General features: G+C 41.1%; 3 protein-coding genes across 6 annotated transcripts; 2 read left to right on the forward strand and 1 right to left on the reverse strand.

The window, feature by feature from the left end:
- Window positions 1-1,159: 1,159 nt before the first annotated feature.
- On the reverse strand, window positions 1,160-14,031 carry endou (endonuclease, polyU-specific). Of its 2 annotated transcripts, XM_044177639.1 has the most exons (11): window positions 13,523-14,031; window positions 7,238-7,279; window positions 6,548-6,622; window positions 6,293-6,415; window positions 6,043-6,165; window positions 4,355-4,526; window positions 4,034-4,239; window positions 3,817-3,930; window positions 3,621-3,727; window positions 3,385-3,527; window positions 1,166-3,301 (listed from the first exon to the last, which is right to left on the reverse strand). In XM_044177639.1, the coding sequence occupies exons 3-11, from the start codon at window positions 6,603-6,605 to the stop codon at window positions 3,181-3,183; spliced, it is 1,167 nt and encodes a 388-aa protein (XP_044033574.1). In that variant the 5' UTR covers window positions 6,606-6,622; window positions 7,238-7,279; window positions 13,523-14,031; the 3' UTR covers window positions 1,166-3,180. The 2 variants fall into 2 exon arrangements, with proteins under 2 accessions (XP_044033583.1, XP_044033574.1); XM_044177648.1 differs by lacking the exon at window positions 6,293-6,415 and having other exon boundaries at window positions 1,160-3,301.
- Window positions 8,380-11,799, forward strand: tsfm (Ts translation elongation factor, mitochondrial). Its single transcript, XM_044177663.1, has 6 exons — window positions 8,380-8,526; window positions 8,879-9,031; window positions 9,140-9,268; window positions 9,383-9,505; window positions 10,934-11,015; window positions 11,197-11,799. The coding sequence occupies exons 1-6, from the start codon at window positions 8,479-8,481 to the stop codon at window positions 11,589-11,591; spliced, it is 930 nt and encodes a 309-aa protein (XP_044033598.1). The 5' UTR covers window positions 8,380-8,478; the 3' UTR covers window positions 11,592-11,799.
- Window positions 14,032-14,147: 116 nt separating the features above from the next.
- On the forward strand, window positions 14,148-19,042 carry myl6 (myosin, light chain 6, alkali, smooth muscle and non-muscle). Of its 3 annotated transcripts, XM_044177676.1 has the most exons (7): window positions 14,148-14,280; window positions 14,604-14,631; window positions 15,971-16,114; window positions 16,599-16,772; window positions 16,988-17,065; window positions 17,638-17,697; window positions 18,648-19,042. In XM_044177676.1, exons 1-6 carry the CDS (start codon window positions 14,278-14,280, stop codon window positions 17,679-17,681), a joined length of 471 nt encoding a protein of 156 aa, XP_044033611.1. In that variant the 5' UTR covers window positions 14,148-14,277; the 3' UTR covers window positions 17,682-17,697; window positions 18,648-19,042. The 3 variants fall into 3 exon arrangements, with proteins under 3 accessions (XP_044033611.1, XP_044033620.1, XP_044033630.1); XM_044177685.1 differs by lacking the exon at window positions 17,638-17,697; XM_044177695.1 differs by lacking the exons at window positions 17,638-17,697; window positions 18,648-19,042 and adding an exon at window positions 17,773-17,923.
- The last annotated feature ends 134 nt before the right edge of the window (window positions 19,043-19,176 follow it).

A 19,176-nucleotide genomic window follows, 5' to 3' on the forward strand; every position in this document is an offset into this window, starting at 1 on the left:
AGGACACATTTATGCTTTTTAGTAAGATAATTTCACATCCTTCTTAGTTTACCTGTTAACTCAAAACCAAAAGGCTTGTGACCGTGGTGGGACAGTTCAACTGTGATTCATTACATTTGCCTAATAGATAAAATAATAAACTTAATTCAAGTTGTAGATTTGGCATAAACACACTAATTTAAATTTGTGAGGATAAATTAAATAGTAAATTAAAAAAGATTATATTGCACTACCTCATTGATTAAACAAAATGTTTGGTCAGTTTGTAAGAATGAAACCTTGTTTTTTTCCAGGTGAGATTACCGCAAATAAATGGTCATAATCTGTCCCTGAACCACACTGATGCTCTGTGACAAAGAAGTGAACAGGATATCTTGCTGACACTCGTGATCACTGATCGGGGAACAGAGAGGCAGAGAATATGCGTGCTTTAGAAACAGAGCACCACATGCTCTAACAGAGAGGTAGGTTACAAGGTAATCTGCACACCCAAACTGTGTGCTCCTCATTCCCCCGCTCATTCCCAAGACGACCCCCCACGGGGTCTTTGCCTTTCCTATTCCACACCTGCAGCCTGAAATGGGAATAGCAGAGCCGGGCCATCCCCAGAGTGGAACTAGCAGGGGAATATGATAGCTGAGGTCCCCATTGCGTACCCTCATAACACTGTTTATGATACGCAAATAAATTCGAATTTGCTTTTTATTTTGCTATAGGGGTATTAGTTGCATGCCAACTTGCTAAATACGTCGGTCATGACAACACTGCTCTTTTTTTGCTCCTTTATCATTTATATTTTCACTTTGACCCACTTACTCTTTAACACCCAGTCTTCATGTTCCACAAGTGGTGCTCAAGTGTAATACTGTATGTATGCCATAATGTCCCCAGGTCCCTCAGTGCTGACCGCACATGATGAAGTCCTGCTGCAGATGGTCTTCTCTTAAATATATCTCTTATTTTAACAGTCCGTGGCTCAGATGCTCATCTATCCTCCACTGGCTGCTCAGCTCACTCAGCATGTTCACATTGCTCAGAGGACGCTGCCTCCCTCACCTTTTCTAAGTATCTTTGTGAGATGGGGATTTAGTTTATTATAATAAAAAATATGAAGGACAGATAAAACTTCACTCGAGTACACACACAAACATGACCTTCCTCTGAATCCCCAGAGTTTCTGTGTGTGACAGTGGGGGAAAGTGGGTTTTATCCATCTGTCATACTGGAAGTCCTCAGAGAGTTGCCAACGCCACAGTATGAGGCGTCTGTGCATGTTAGTGTGTGTGTGTTTGTTTGTGTGTGTTTATGTTTAGGGAAGAGGGTAGATTGCATGTGCAGCAATCAAAATCTTTTTTCTTCCTACAGTTATCAGCAGCCTTTGATATACTTTTACTGCAGTGATACTAAAAGGTTACTTCAACAGACCAAGATTGTATCTCTCACTCTGCATATGTCTGTATCCACTTCAAAATGTATACCGACGGTAACAGCAATGACAATATGGTCATCATATTGTTCGGAAACCATACAAAAAACTCCAGAGAATGAACGTTGCTCTTTATTTCATGGTCCCCCATCAACTTTAGAAATGGCCAACATCTAAGCCAAACTTGAACCTCCCTCTAGCCCAGCATCGACCCTGGGGAGACAGGGGTGATGCTGACCATGTGTCCTCCTACTAACTATCTCATTGATGGACCCCACTACTGGGTAAAATAGACACCCCCCTCTGCCTGAACCCCTAAACCCCCTTAACCCTTCCCTAAACCCTGTGTTGGCCCCCTGTTGTGCGTGCTCATTGGCTGACCGCCTTCAGGCGTCCCTTTTCCACTGGTCCATTGTCTGGCCCCATAAGCAGCTTTGTTTCTGCATGTGCAGCTGGGCTAGCCAGTGTTGTAGCCATTAGCCACAACACGCTAAAGGGAGAGCGGGATAATATAATTACAAAACAAAAGTCAGGTGGCTCACGGGATCTGCCAGGAGGAGCCCATTTGGGGGAGATGCGAGGACACGCTGGCGGGTGGCCAGCTATAATTCGATTATGAAGTTGTGTGAGTGACAAAAGAAACAATTGAATCTTTTTTTCTTTTATTTGCCCCACTGTGAGTTAATTTGATTCCACTGGGGCTTTAAAAAGAGGGCAGTGTGAAAAGAGAGAAGATTTACTCTTCTAATTTCTAGAGTCACCAGCTCAGAAAATGTAATATGGTCTACCAAAATAGTGAAGAGAAATTCTTCCCTGGGCCACTTTATTGTCATGTTGCTGCAACACTTTGACTGCACGGGAGGCCCAAATCAGATGAATCGCTGAAGGCCTGTGAACTAACTGGTCTTGTGCTGCTGTTTTGCATGAATGCACACAGACTGGTGGACAATGGGATCAGTCGCAGATCCATCTCCTGTAATACTTTCTTCAAACAGGGCTGCAAGTGTGTCCCCCTGTTCTGTCTGCAGACCAGAATTTATCCTGTTAGTCACCCTAGATGAGTGAAAGAGTAAAATCAACCCCCATCCCAGCTGGACACACACACACACACACACACACACACACACACACACACACACACACACACATACACACACACACACACTTAACCCCACACTGGGGAGTTAGACACACGGTTTTACGGACAGCTGATAAGAACAGGTTTAGCTGGTAGCTACTGTTTGAAGCAGGTCAAGCAGAACAGGATCTGTTAATGCCGTTTTGTTTCTATAGTTTATACTACAAAAGACTGCATTTTGTTTTTTGTTGTGCTGTTTTATAAGACAATAAGCAATTGTGTCAGATGCACACATGCTCTTACTACTGAGGGGTTGGTAACAGTATTGTGCCCGTTCAGGGTGTGTAAACACCCATTTTTTGCCCCATTAGGCACAGTTTGATCGTGCCCCTGGGAGAGCACCACATTCTCTTGCTCTGTAAGACTGCTTGGAAAGGTTACACTGCAGATTAATCCACTGTCTGGTTTACTGTTTTAAAAGTGAGAAGATATATTATTTTTTCTGATTATTCTGGACTGCTTTATTAAAACATGACTGAATGAAAATAAGCTGTTGTGATACATTTATATCACATCATATCTTTTAACTTTTAAACTGAATAAGGAATATTATTTTTCAAAGCGTTTATATTATGAGTGTAATGAAAGACATGCAGACTCCTAGCAGATGGCAGCTTCAGTTCCTGGGAGTTGCAGGAAAAGCAGAGCCGATGAACTTCTTCCCATCACCATAGACAGAATTATCCCAGGTATAAGTTTGGATAATGAGCTCATGCCCTCCCAGGCTCAGACGACACCTGCGGATGAGGGGCAATAAAACATCTACATCGGAAAAGATTCACATCTAAGACAACATCACAGGACATGTAGATATACTCACTGTTTTCCAGGGCGAGTGATGTAGCAGAGGCTGTATAAGGCAAAGTCAAATTCAGGGCTGCAGCCAATGACTGCAGAACCGACCTGCTTGAAGTAACCGTCCCACATGAACTGCATCCCCATGACATCAGGGTAGGTAGTCCACTGAGAGCAGGTGAAAGAAAGAAAGAGAGAAAATGAAGGGAGTGCTACACACGTCATAGTATTAATCAAGAGGTATGTATTGTGGATGCTTACAGGCCCATTGAAGCTGTGGCTGTAGTAGTTCAGCTGTCCGCTTTTCTCGAGAAGATAAAACTGGATCCAGTTGTGGAAACCAGACACCTTTCCTCCCTTGACCTCTCCTATTACAGAATGTGTTTCTTAATAATCACAAAGAAAACATATTTGCAAAACATATGTGGTGTTTGAAACAAATCTGCTCTGTCCGCACCTGCAAAGATGTGTTCAAAGCCGCTGGAGTCCATCTTCTTGTTGTTGCGGGAGTACAGACCAAACCACATCATCTTCAGGTCCTGGATGAACTCTTCCTCTGATGCATAGACACCTTAAAATACAGAATAACATACACTTTAAACACTAGAGCACTAGCATTACCAGACCTCTATGTGTGTGTCAGGATGTGCTATTACACGTGGACCTATAGTTACCCTTGGTGGAGAGGAAAGCAAACAGCTCTCTGCCCAGGTCCGTGTTCGACATGGTCTCCTTGACGAAGGTTTCCTGCTCAGCCAGCTGCTGAGGACTGAAGTCCTCTGTCTGTCCAGTCATCCTGTGGTAGTTGTCCAGCACAGCCAGGAGAGCAGCGTAGGTTGGTCTGGAGAACAGAGCCTGCTCATCCAGGTATCGGAACAAGCTGGAAGCACAAAAACAAACACCAAATGACAGAAAAAGGGGGTAAAAACATCAAGATCAAGAAGAAGAGGAGCCAATGGGAGATAGCTGCGCTAATAATAAGATTGTGTCCTCACAGTCCAGAGGAGAGATCTGACTGGGAGCTGGTCTGAGAGTCAGGCACCAGAGCCTGAGGGTCAATGATCAACTCTGAGGCTGAAGCCTTGTTTGAATCCAGAGCATAGAGCGTCTCAGAGAGAGCCTTGATCTCAGCATCAGTGATCACACTACCTCCACCTCCTCCGTCACCTGTAGAACATCACAAACACACACAGATAATGTCTTTATCATATTATTGTTGTTAACCTATAATATTGAGATATGCATTTCTGTAGCACATGTGGTATTACTAGTAGTGGAAAGTAAGTACATTTACTCAAGTACTTAAGTACAGATTTGAAATTCTTGATTGCTTTCATTTTATGCTGCTACTCCACAACATTTCAGAGGAAAATAATGTACTTTGTACTCTGCTACATTTGTTTTACAGTTATAAATTACTTTTCAGATTAAGATTTTACATAAGTTACAAACAGACTGTATAATCAGTATATAAATATGAGGTAAAATACTATTACAAGATATATGGGATTCTTATATATGTATTATTAAACATCACTACAGTATATAAACTAGTTCAACTGAGGTCTACCTTAACCAGCTACAAAATCAAAATGCTGTTTACATAAGTAATAATAATTAAATAATAATATAAAACACCATTCTTCATTATGAGTACTTTTACTTTTCATATCAATTACATTTTGTTGATAGTACCTCTGTATTTTTACTTAAGTAAAATTATGAAAGCAAGACTTTTTCTTGAAATGGAGTATATTTATATTGCAGTATCACTACTTTTGCTTAAGTAAAGGATCTGAGTACTTCTTCCAGTACTGGATATTACTGTAGAAGTACAAGTTAAATTGAGGGAAGAATAAACTGAACCCTTTTTTACTTTCAATATGTTGTATAGCACAACAGTGACACCCACTGGTCATATACTGAAAAAGATTGAGAGGCTGACCACACGAGCCAACACTGATGGAAGAAGTATTCAGATCCTTTACTTAAGTAAAAGTACCGATATCACAATGTAAAAATACTTCATTACAAGTAAAAGTCTTACATTTAAAATCTGACTTAAGTAAAAGCAAAGAAGTAATGTCTTTAAAGTATCAAAAGTAAAATGACTAGATTGATATATTACACAAAATATACTATATATTCTAAAAAAATTACATTATTAATACTGGTGCATCAATGCGTAAGTAGCATTTTACTGTTGTAGCTGGTCAAGATGGAGCTAATTTTAACTACTTCATATATAGTTCAGTAGTTTAGTCCAGTGGTCCCCAACCTGGGGTTCAGGCCCTTCCAAAGGATCACAAGATAAATCTGAGGGGTCGTGGGATGATTAATGTGGTACAAAAGAAGAAAAAACAAAGATCTACTACACAGATTTGTATTAATTTTTTGGACTCTTTGACCCTCTTAGAGCCACAAATATTTAAATGAAACCGCCGGAGAAATCTCTTTTTGGTGGAACTGCTAACAGACATCTGATTGAGAAACTGATCTTTGTCTGTGCAGATCATTGTTTGACTGCTGACTGCTTAGATTCAGTATCCACCATGTGAAAGTGACTGGGTGTCAAAAGTAGTAGAGCAACACAAACAGATAGAAACTAGCTGACTAACAGTGGTGATATACTGTGTGGCTCGTGAGACGGGGTCAGCTACAGGCGACGTGTGTTTAGTCTTACTGTCACAGAGGTCTGTGTAGTCGCTGCAGCAGTTTTTGTATTGGGCGCACTTGGAGTTGCAGTGGCACTTGTTCTGAGAGTTGTATTTCTCATCACATCTGCCTTTACAAGATGTGGCTGCAGCTAGAAGGAAAAAAAGCACACTTGTGATAAGAGGCAAGGTAAATATTGGTCAATTAAAACGTTTCTACAGATGTCTACAATGTGTTCATGATTAGTTATAAAACAAGAGTCTGCTTTTGTCACTCACTTTTACATATGTCAGTGTAGTCGGAACAACAGTCTCTGAAGCGCTCACAGGATGAGTTACACTGACAGGAGAAACTATTGTCTGTTCCATAACCACACCGACCCTGACATGAGTCCAGGGAGTCTGAATCAACAGGACAGATTGGTTTCTTTTGACACCGCAATAGCCTACATGAAATCCTATTTGTGATTATACTACATGGTTAGACCTGTAATAATAGATTATGGTGATAATAGTGCAGAAAAAATCTCTTACTGCTGTATCCCTGGTAGAACAGGGTCACCCAAAGTGCAAGGACAGCAATGACCTTCATCTTGGCTCAGCTGCAACCTGAAAACAAGGTGAACTGACTGTTATCATGGTCTCCCTTTTATAGCAAGTTTCACCCGACCAATCCAAACGCAACGTTCACATTAACCCAGCCCATAAGTCAAGGATGTAATTTACTTCATCGTGATCATGTCTCTTTCATACAATGTGTTGTCAGATGTGACATTTTAACTCCTTAATTGTACGTTTTTGTTCATAACGATAATGAACATTTGTAAAGGATTAATGACTGACATGTTGTAGAACAGGACCTCAAAAAAGTGTAAATAAACATTGTCTCTATCTCTTCTCTGTGAAACTGCACACCTGCTTAGCACACAGTCGGAGCTTTAATGTATCAGAATAAGACTGTATCAAGGTGTGAGCTGTGATAACGACTGTCATCTTAAATGTTATACTCTTTTTTGACAATGGACATCATTTCTATTGAATTAAAGCTGTGAACCTGGTTGTCTCTTTTAGCCTGCTGCATTTTAAGGCTATATTGTCCCATACAAAATTAAATTTATAAAAACATTTACACAGGAGGACCATTTCTTATTTCTCCTGCCAGCTTGACCAGATGCTGTATTTCACAGGGTTTGTGTGAGATAACTCATACTCAGAATAGCTCACCTGCCTCAGTGTCCCTGGTCATGTTGAGGTCACGTGTTCCCACTGCAAATACCACACAGCAAATCCTTTAAGTTATGCATAGAGTATACAATGAGATTTATATTCTCAGCAGTGGTGGAAAGTAACTGAGTACATTTACTCAAGTATTGCATTTAAGTACAATTTTGAGGTACTGCTACTTTATACTTTTAATTCATAATATTTAAGAGAGTAATAGTGTACAGTATGTAGGATTTAGTGGCATCTAGCAGTGAAATTGCAGTTTGCAACCATTTGAATTCCGTTCGTCTCACTTCCGAGCATATAGGAGAAACTATGGCGGCTGCAAAACTCGCGAAAAACACGAAAGGCCCTATCAAGAGCCAGTGATTGGTTTGTCCTTTCTGGGCTACTGTAGAAACATGGCAGTGCAACATGGCGGCCTCCGTGGAAGGGGACCCGCTCCCTCTGTAGATAAAAATGGCTTATTCTAAGGTAACACAACGATTCTTATTTTCAGGCGATTATTAACTAATGAAAACATACTTATAAATATGATATTCCATTTCTGCCAATAGCTCCTCCTAAATGTTACACACCTGACCTTTAAATGATCAGTTTTTGTTTCATGTCTCCATTTCTGCCCATATAGGCCATTTCTCTTGGGAATTGCTGCCTTTCTGTCAATGCAGTTTAAATCACTATTGTTCCCTAAAAATAATTCCATTAGTGAGTTAGAAAAGATGGAGAAAGTGGGACACTCCATGTATTGTTGAATATTTTTTCAGGATTTACCTTTGATATATCACTGTGATAAGATAAAGTTCATTTATAAAGGATTCCATAATACCAGTAACAATTTAACTTTCAAAACATTTTAGTGCTAGCAGTGATCTCCATTAATTCTGATTTGAGCAATTGTAACAGATAAAGAAATAAGTGGGTGTACTTATAGTATAGAAGAGGGATCAAGTAACTACCAGACATTTTTATAACCAAGTCTAAAGTTTTCATTTTGACTTTTGCTTTTGGAAATAGGCTACTGATTTTTCTGAGGTGAGAATCGTGAATCTCTTGACAGAATATCAACATGTTGCTCCAATCTTCGCAATGCAACTGTATTCCCGTACTGTAGAGGGCGCTGAGCAGTAAGAAGTAACTTTTCGTGGACTCTTTTGGCCCTACGCGGCTTCCTTACACAGCGTGGACTTCAATGACATTCTGAGCTTTCATAAGACAGCTCACTTCTAGCGGCTCTAAAGATGTCGTTATCCTTTTTATTCAGAACAATTACAAGAGACGTCGCAAAGGTGAGCAGGTTAAGCCTTACACTTAGTCATGTTTTTAACATGTTACCCGAAGCTTGAGCTGTCATTACTCGGTTTGTTAGTTAGCTTCCTTACTTTCTGATTTACCAGCCAACGTTACTGGGCCAGTTTCAATGAGTTACCTTGCTAATTCATTCATATGTTATACGTTGATTAGATATCATTACGGCTAGATATCTCTGTGGAATACTTTACTTAAAAATGGCATTTGTGGTGACAAAGTTGTGGTACGTGCGACTGTGTACTAAAGACAGAGTAAGCCTGGGTCACTGGGGTTTTGAAGTTGTACTATATAACACTGTATGTTACAGCTTCTCCCTTCTGTCATCCTCAGGTCAGCATTTGCCATCATGTACAGTCGTTACACACAGGTTGTCAGCTTCTGGCAGCTGAGAAAGCCCTCCTGATGAAACTGCGGAAAAACACCGGCTACACGTTCATGAACTGCAAGAAAGCACTGGAGAAGTTTGATAATGACATAGCACAGGTAAGCCCCCTCTCCCAGTCTCTGTCTGCACTCACAGTTCAGGTGTGTATATCCATAGCTTTGGTGACAACTAGCTGTGTGACTGTGTTATTGAAACCAAACTTTCAGGCAGAGACCTGGCTACATGAGCAGGCCCAGAAGGAGGGCTGGAGCAAAGCAAACAAGTTGGAGGGTCGCAAAGCCAAAGAGGGTCTGATCGGCCTGTTTATAGGAGATAAAGCTGCAGTTATGGTGGAGGTAAGGCCAGTGGTTCAGGGATTGATTACCAGCATCGTTATTTCATTTGATCCCTTTCCAGTTTGTTGGCATTCAGCAGTATCTGAAGTCTTTCTTCTTGTCTGTTTGATGCAGGTGAACTGTGAGACAGACTTTGTTGCCCGCAATGAGAAGTTCCAACAGCTGGTTAAGGATGTGGCGTTTGCCACCTTGGCTCACCACCAGAATAAAACCCAAAGCCAGGCAGGATATGTGAAGGTAAAGCCACATACTGACGGCAACTTCTCTGTTCACTGCAGAGCTGGAAGTTGGAAATTGCCATAATTTCATTTCATGTCATCTAAATATGTAAATAGATGCATAAAGTGGCCGGCTATAGTGGAGATTCTCTTGTCTTGACAACAGTTTTCATTTCCAGTACAGCCAACGCAATAATATAGGCCTTTTTAACGAAAGACATTTCGACACGTCACAGTAGGAAAATCGCAGGTACAAATAATAAAATTAATGATGGCTAAATTCCATTTAGCTGCTTCAGTTTCATGGTCCTGGTGTTGTGCTTTCTACATCACTGTGACACTTGACATGGCTTAGAATATAATGGCGTCATCGTTAATGGCAGTAAAGTAACACCTGTGCTTTTCCTCCTACGACAAGTAAAAATGTCTGCTGTGAAAATTGCCTGTTGATCAATTACACATTTGCAGGTGTAACCTCCACACTGTAGTGGACATTCAACTGCCAAGCTCAATCTCAATTATTTTTTAAATAATTAATATACATGCATGCAGTGAACTAGTTTTGTTTCATCTTTCTATTCAGCCTACTTTTAAATCATGAGATGTGCACAAACTCACATTAATCTGAGATGGTGAGGTTGAAGTTAATTTAGTGAAACTGGTCTAAACAGAACTGTACATTCACTCTTAATGAAGCTAGACTTTTATCAATCATCTTCTGGCTTTTATCACTCCTTTGTGAAATATCCTTCAGGTTGTGTGGGAGTAATGATCTATGCCAGTGGTTCCCAAACCTTTTCTGTCATGTGCCCGTATTGGAAGCTGAAAATTTTTTGAATCTTCAGAGCCTTGCTAGAAAATATGTCTTCATAGGAAAAGTTGTAATTGTTGACAAATACTGTACATTAATAAACACTTAAATGTCTTTATATCTGCTCACAACTACATTTTAGCGTGTTATAAACACTTTGTTTCATGTTTATATACTAATGAATGCTAAATGGGGGGATTAAAGTTATTTCACATCTACTGTATATGGTTAACCTTGTAGCACAAAGGTGCTGATGGAGAGCATGTGAAGCTGAAAATTAAACTTGACTGTATGATTCTGTGGAGGATTATGAAAATATTACAAAGTAGAACTGCACATCATTTACCGTGTACGACACCATGTTGATGTGTCATTGAATAACGGCATGATGCGTTTTACAAAACCTAAGTCACTGGCTATTTTGACTTAAATGGCTTTTCCACAGTTGTTTAAGTAGGAGGTCAGACGTTTACTATGTGACATCTCGGAAATGCTTCTGGAGGTTGATGCTGAAAGGAAAGAATATACGACTGCGTACAACTGTTTGCAACACTGTTAACTCAGGATGTCAGAACGCATCAGCCCTGTTTCCTTTGCTCCCCTTTGATTCTGCTAACATACTACATTTGTTTTCAGAGTGTCCTGGCAGGTGATGAGTTAAGCGAACTCTGTGTGGGTGAAGGAGCTTCACTTGCTGACCGGGTGGCTCTCACAATTGGTCAGTAAGAAAATTAAAATTTATTCCTGAAGTGACACTAATCAGTTTATCTCTAAAACACTGCTGTTTTGGTTTGAAACACATGCCTCTCCTGTGCTCCTTCTTCCAGCATTTTGAGATTTTCTCTCCTCAGTTTATTGCACCATTCATTGATAAAACACGTTTCCCTCTTTCTTCTCAGGTCGCCTCGGTGAGAACATGTCAGTGAGGCGGGCGGTGACGGTGGGCGTCCCTGCTGAGTGGCACATCGGCTCGTATGTACACGGCGGTGTGAGCGGCCAGACCGAGGTGGCCATGGGTCAGTACGGTGCCCTGGTCGTATTTCAGGGTGGAAAGGAGGGAGAACATAAAGTTCTAGGACGTAAGCTGGGACAGCATATAGTGGGAGAGGCCCCTGTGTCCCTGGGCAACATGGATGACCTGCCCTGCGGTGAAAGTGAGACACGCCTGCTGCCTCAGACCTTCCTGGGAGACCCCAGTAGGACTGTGGCACAGTTCCTCAGGGGTCAACAGGCCAAAGTGCTGGACTTTGTCCGATTTCAGTGTGGCGAGGCAGCCAGTGAAGAAGCAAAATGAAGGGAGGGAGATAACTTATCTAAAAAGATTTGTCCTGTGTCTTTATTTCATATGAAGATGAAATGCAACAACCCATTTATTCCTGAAAACATTCAGACAGTCACACAGTGTCATCATGAATTTAAAAGCAGAATATGTAGGCCTACCAGCAGTGGTGCCTGATGAAATTACCAATCCACCAATAAATAAAAACATTTTTTTCTGGAAATCTTAGTCCATATTATTCTGTATATGCTATTCAGTATTTTGAATTATTAGAATGTATTTTGAACAGATGCATTTGTTGTTCGATCAGTATGTCATACTGTAATTATTTTTGAAATATTGATTTGTCCAGATGAATATGCTCTTAATCAGGTAGCCCACTGGATGGGCCAATATACTGTAACAATTTTCATCTTTTTTCATGTTTTCTTACTTCCTTTCATGCTCACATGTATATACATATGAAGTTGAACGGAAGAAAATGTTCATGTCTACATGAGGCTTGAATTCTTCCTACCTGATCTGCTTTCTCCCAAGAAATAGAGCATAATTCAAGGGAAAAAAAGACTTTGAGCAAAACAGACATGAACCTTCCCACTACAAAATGAGATAAGATGAAAACATGATGGGCTTTTAAGGGAGCTATCCAAACACATTACTGGCTTAAACACCTTGTTTTATACTGTATTAAAGGATGCCTATCGCTTTGTCACCCGTGCAGCTTTGGGATTCTCTGATCACTGTCTGGCTCATCTTCCAACATACAGGCAGAAACTAAAATCTGCTACACCTGTGGTCGGGACTGTGCGGAGATGGACCAACGAGGCAAAGCTGGAATTACAGGCCTGCTTTGACTGCACTGATTGGAGTGTTTGAGGCTGCAGCCACAGACCTGGATGAACTCTCTGTGACATTTTACATCAGTTTTTGTGAGGACATGTTTGCCGACTGAAACCTTCTGCACATACTACAACAATAAACCCTGGTTTATAGCAAAACTCAGGCAGCTGTGTCAGGCCAAGGAGGAGGCCTACAGAAGTCGGGATAGAATCCTGTATAACCAGACCAGAAACACAAGGAGATCAGGGTAGCCAAGAGAAGCCACACTAAGAAGTTGGAAAACAAGTTTTCATCCAACGACCCTGCGTCAGTGTGGAGAGGCCTGATGGAAATCACCATCATCCCGGACATCCTTCACATCAAACTCACCGAGCTCACTCTCCCAGACCCCACTGGAGGCAGCAGGTGAGGCTGGGGAACATCGCATCCAGCACCAAGACAATCAGCACTGGTTCCCCCCAGGGATGGGTGCTCTCCCCACTGCTCTTCTTCCTCTACACCAACAACTGCACCTCAAGAGACCTGTCTGTCAAACTCCTGAAGTTCGCAGACGACACAACCATCATCGTCCTCATCCAGGAAGTTCAGCCTGCTGTGGAAGCTGCTGATCCAGTTCTCCTCTGCAACAATACAGTCTGTTCTCTGCACATCCATCACTGTCTGGTTTAGATCGGCCACCAAACAGGACAGAAACAGACTACAACGGACAGGCAGGACTGCAGAAAAGATCATCAGTGCCGATGTGCCCTCCATTCAGGACTTATACGTGTCCAGAGTCAGAAAATGGGCAGGAAACATCACTGCAGATCCATCACACCCTGGTCACCATCTGTTCCAACTTCTCCCCTCTGGTGGGCGCTACAGAGCACTGTACACCAAAACAACCAGACATAAACAGTTTCTACCCACAGGCCATCACTCTGATGAACAGGTAACACCAGTCACATAGTGTCAGGAACAATCCCTGTGCAGTAAATCTACACACACACTGTTCACACTGCACCATTGCACTAATTGTTTTCCTGTTTACAAATGCTACTGTTGTTTTTTGTACTTTATATATTTATATATTTATTTTTGCACATAATAGCTTAATGTTTGCTTACCTTGTTGAGTTTGTTGTCCTTGTTTTTAGCCATATTTATGTCTACTTCTGTGTACGTACATAGAGAGCAACGAAAAACCGGAGTCAAATTCCTTGTAAATGTACACGTAACTGGCCAATAAAGCTGATACTGATTGTATTTTTAGAGTTAATGCAATGGGTTTTAAAGGGGTGTTATAGGTCCAAGGACTGCAGAAGTGCATGTAATCAGTGCTTTTGTGATGAGTGAAGGGGCGCGGCTTGTTTGGTACCTTTTTTAAACTTACTAAGCAAATGCCTAACACTGGTTTGCTGTTACCTCAGAGTTTGAACACACTTTGTTGAAACAGTACATTTATGTAGATTCCACAAGAGCTGTGCTCAGCAGTAGATATTGATTTTCAATCAACGGAATTGTAGTCTGAAGCCATGACATTGATTCTGTGGTATACCTGTTGAAGATTTAATTGACGTGATTATTCAGTTATCAGTTAGTAGAAGCTTTTTTATTATTAATATTACTACAATTATTTTATCACAAAAATAGAGGGGGTGTGGCATGTTATTTTAAGGGGCCCTTAAACTGTAGCTGCACGCCTGCAAAAAATGCGAGCGATGCGATTGTGAAATCGAGGCATGTGATTGGCTGTTGCTACACAAGCTGCGGTGACATCATCAGTGATGCGCTGAAGCCAGAGCTAGCCGGTGGTGGCGTCCTCAGCGTAGTGAAGATACCAGACACCTCGCCCGTCTGTCATCCGACAACCAAACACAGACATGGTAAGTAAAGATATCGTTTAATCTATCGAAATAGCTACTTTTGGTAGATTTGTAATAAATAGCAATGTCTTGTTCTTCATTGGAAGATTTATCAAACATCCAGCGCAGTTAACGTTAAGCTAGCTGCGGATCTCCCCTGGCCTGTTTCACTAATTCTAGCTTTAACGTTAAGCCTTTAGCCACAATCCTTTTCGTAACTGTACGTTAGCGTTAATGGAGGATTAACTTGAAGCATTTGAAAATCACACTAATGCCAGGCTGTTATCTGTCTGCCGCATCTAACTGTTTTCCCCCTGTGCCTTTTTAACCCTGCCTCAAACCAGTCTGACTTCACAGAGGACCAGATCATGGGTGAGTTAACATCTGATTAGCAAAAAGGATTTCCCTCGTTTTAATGATTAAGGCATAACCAAATCATTGCCATAATATACCTGTTTGAAATAGCTTTATGAATTCGTTGCTCTGACCCTGTAGTTCGGCTGTTTTCTCTGCAAAGCACTGGATCCCTTCTGGTGACTCAACACGGTGATGACAGACTGAGCTAAACTAAACATTTTCTAACTGTGTGAGGTTCAGTGTTACTGTGTTCAATGCTGGTCACGACTTTCACTGGACAAATCTGAATTCATCACAAGTGCCACAGAATGCTGTACTAACCTGCAAAAAATGTAATTTAGTAAAACATGTTGGTGTTTTTGCATGCTGATGCCAAAATATACACTTTAAAATGTGTGACATGTCAGCAGTCATAATAAAGACAGGCTGTGTTTAGCAGAGCAGTGTATGGATCAGGGTGTTGGCCCAGACTTCACTTCTCTGGTGTACTTAAAGGTGTGGCAGAGGACACTGAAACTACTTTTTGTGGCATTCACTAAAACAGCTGCAGATTGTTAGAAAAGGTAGTATACATTGATGCAGGACACCAGCTACTTTGTGCCATTATTTAACTTGATAGAAGTAACGAAAACACAGTATATTTCAGTTTTTCCTTTAAAGTGTTTCTGATCTGATACCAAGTCATACCATGGACAAAAAGACTTTTTAACTTTTTTATTATTAGAAGCTGCCAATGTACTATGAGGTAGGGAAGAGCCATTATGAGTCATCATTTATGAGGAGAGTGCATCATCAATAGGCTGCAGTACCTTGAATAAGTACTGTGTTGATGTTGGATCATGTTCCCAGAACGTGACAAAATATGAGACGGATCCATTTTTGGTATTGATTACAGTATCAATACAAGACTATTTATCTGCCCACCCCTACTTCCTGGGCAAGGTGGAGGTCATCCCAAGATCTGCTTCTGTTGGAAGAACATTTTTTCCTTTCATTGTGCTGTATATGATGGGCCTGTACATAATCATGCAGGTGCAGTCAGTGGCTCTCATGATGAAATGCAATTGCACAAAGCTAGGTTTGCATTATTGTCACAGCAGTATCAGCTGATAGGATTCCTGCCATGCTGAGACTTAACTGCATGTGTCTACTGTCAAAACAGCGTATGCAGTGGTGTCAGCTCTTCTTCTGCACAAACAACTTTGTTCAATAAAATTACACATGTAGTATCTGTAAGCCCTTTGGGGATTATGCACATGTGTTTTGCTTGTGCACATGTGCTTGTGAGTAACGTTTATTAATCTAATGTGCTGCACAGCTGAATCTGAGTTCTACCTCTCTGTCTGCATAATAGAGTTCAAGGAGGCCTTCCTTTTGTTTGACCGGACGGGTGAGGGGAAGATCACCTACAGCCAGTGTGGTGATGTTATGCGGGCCCTTGGACAGAACCCTGTCAATGCTGAGGTGCTCAAGGTCCTGGGAAACCCCAAGTTAGAAGGCAAGCCTCTGATTCACCAGTCACAACTAAAATAGACCAATTCAACCTACGATGTTATCATTGCCTTAGCTAACAGTTAGGTTGGGTGTTGTGTCTACAATCATAACCCCTCTGCTGGTTTTTGGCTTGTTATATCAGGGGGTACACATATGAGCATACAGAGCATTTCTTTTAGTAATGATGACCCTGTTTTTAACTCCTCATTAACTTCCAAACTGTTCTTGAAGACGACTATTAACGCTCAGCTAATGGACTATGATGTGATATATATCATTGATAAATTGGCATTCAGCCTAAAGCTCTGATATTGCTTTTGTACTTCCATGTTTTGCTTATGCTGGGAATGAAGAGAGCCACTGTAAATCCTGTGCAAGCTTCCTGACGTCCATACAAATCTGCCCCATTTCATTACTGTTCTGGAGGTGTTTACAATAAAAATACAACTTCACTTTTATGTTTCCATTTGTTATTAATTCGCCTGCAGAGATGAACCACAAGATGCTGGATTTTGAACAGTTCCTGCCCATGCTTCAGGCCATCGCTAAGAACAAGGACCAGGGCTCCTTTGAGGACATTGTAGAGGGTCTGCGTGTCTTTGACAAGGAGGGAAACGGTACAGTGATGGGAGCAGAGCTACGTCATGTTCTCACTACACTAGGTGAGTCCTCACACACCTGCAAAACACAAAGACGATTCGTCATTAATCCTTATCTAGTAATCACAGCTGACCCGTGTCTTCTCGTCATGCTTATCTTCAGTAAGTTGTCTGTACCAAGAACAGTGTAAACAAGCATGCTGTCTTCTCTGTCAGTCCTTTTTTTCTTTATTGCGTAATTCATACATAATACGTAGTAACTCGTTTTTGTGTTCCAGGTGAAAAAATGACAGAGGAGGAGGTGGAGACTCTTTTAGCAGGACATGAAGACGCCAATGGCTGCATTAACTATGAAGGTAAAACTGCACAGTATGTGGAAAGATGTACTCAGTTGCCTAAAAGCTAAACAACAAAACCAGACTGTATCAAGCGCTGTACTGTGCAACGTGCCAAATGAAATTATGTCACACTACTGTTGTGGATGTACAAAACAACAAGAGTCACTGGCTGCGTTTCATTAGTTGTTCAACATGCCCTCGGTAACTTGCCCTCGGGGAATCCCCGCCACCGTCATAAGTGTCGTTCCATTTGTCTGATAGAAAATGCCTGTTTTGGAAGATATCATAAACCCGTAGCAATAGTAGTTATTATGATCATGATACAGATCACAAACAGAAATGTCTAAATCAGAAGCTGATGCAGCGAAGTAGAAAGTGCCTACATATTGCAATTACACAAAGAACCTTTGCCTCATTGAAATTAGTCTGCAGGTATTTTTGATTATTTGTAAAAAGCAGTATAGCGCTGAGCCTACAACTGGCGGTCAATCTGTGATGTTTGGGCTGAAAGTGTACAAGGGTAGGTGCGTCCCATGCGTGCGTTTAAATCCCCTGCTCCTCTCCCGCCCACTTTCCCTCTGCTCTCCAAGTGGCCTCCATGCGACGTATGCTGTTACGTAATGCCAAGGGCTGAGGGTAAGTGAATGAGGGTAAGTAGAACTACTAATGAAACGCAGTGTGACTTTGTGTCACACGCTCACTGACTCTGAGTTCCCGTCCCACAGCCTTTGTCCACCACATCGTGTAGGTTATGAGCCCTCCTCACTGCTGATCTCCTGACTCAACAGCTCAGAAACTCACCACTGCACAGGGGCCTCACTTTCATCTAGACAGTGAGCGAAGAAGGGAGATGGTTTGTACACGTCTTAACACGCAGTGGCAGTGCAGCGTAGCAGTTACGCTAATTTTCTTATAGTCAAAAGAAGGTTTAGTGCCATCAACAGCTGTGAGAGTCAGCTAGAGCCACTCACTGTGTCATGTAAAAAGTGACACCTTAACGAGTAAAAGAAAATACTTTTTTTTTTTTTAAATAAAGGCTTTGCAATTCTAGCTTATTCTGTGGCCTCTGAGCATTGGTGGAGTTCTCTGATCTTTAATTTTCTCACTGTCGACCCTTTAACCTTTCTCTCATCTGGCTGTAGCCTGCATGTAGCATCATCGCATGTTTCTGGGCGGCTCCCGTGATCCTTCCAGAAAAGTGAAACAGTGAAAATACAATGAACTAAAATGCAGCAAACAAATTATTTATTTTTAGATCTTAACCATGTTTTCTTCTGCTTTTTGTAATATTTAAAAACTGATGATGTCTTAAATGTCCTCCTTCAATTGCCCTACCAGGGACACTGCTGCCAGCTGCACCCATGTGACCTCCAGTTCTTCCCCTCTTTTGTTCTTAGTTGCTTTTCATTTTTTAATAGTCAGGCCAAATGTTGAGTACTGCTGATAATCCTAACCCATTCCAGGTTTTTGGTCCTCTTTGCTGTCTCAGCCGGCGAGGAGAGAGCTTGTATCTCCACTGACAGATGTTGCATGTTGCATGTTCAGTTCGTTCCTGCTTTTATCTGACTGATGTTGTGTTTCCCCTTCTCTCTCATGACAGAACTCGTCCGGATGGTGATGAGCGGTTGAGGATTTCAGAAAAAACACTTTCAGCTTTAATTTTATTCCTAAATATTTTTGTATTGTTTTCTCATCTTGCCCTTCCATCCATGCCATCCTACCTCCAACAAGTCTGTGTTATCTTTTCTTTTTTCTTTTTTTTAGACATCTTTATTTTATTTTAAAAGTGCCTTTTCTGTCTAATGTGAAGAAATCCTTTCATCTCATTTCCAAACTTCATTCAGCCTCGCAGGAACAATTGGCATTGACATTCCCCTGTTCCATCTTTGTCAGTCTTGTTGTTAACGTTTTTGTTTTTTTTCTTTGTTTGGATGGATATGATAATGTTACATGTTACAAATAACAGTATTGAATAAAAATGGTTTCCAAAGTGTCTTTCAGCCTGTCAGTCTTCTGCTTAAATCAGATATCTCTTTATAGGTTATAGATATTATTATATCAATAGTATATCTGAAAAATATTAGGAAAATATTACAATTATATAAATACATAAGTAATGTAAGTAGAAT

The sequence above is a fragment of the Siniperca chuatsi genome, linkage group LG2 (assembly GCF_020085105.1).
Source record: "Siniperca chuatsi isolate FFG_IHB_CAS linkage group LG2, ASM2008510v1, whole genome shotgun sequence".
Classification (NCBI taxonomy): domain Eukaryota; kingdom Metazoa; phylum Chordata; class Actinopteri; order Centrarchiformes; family Sinipercidae; genus Siniperca; species Siniperca chuatsi.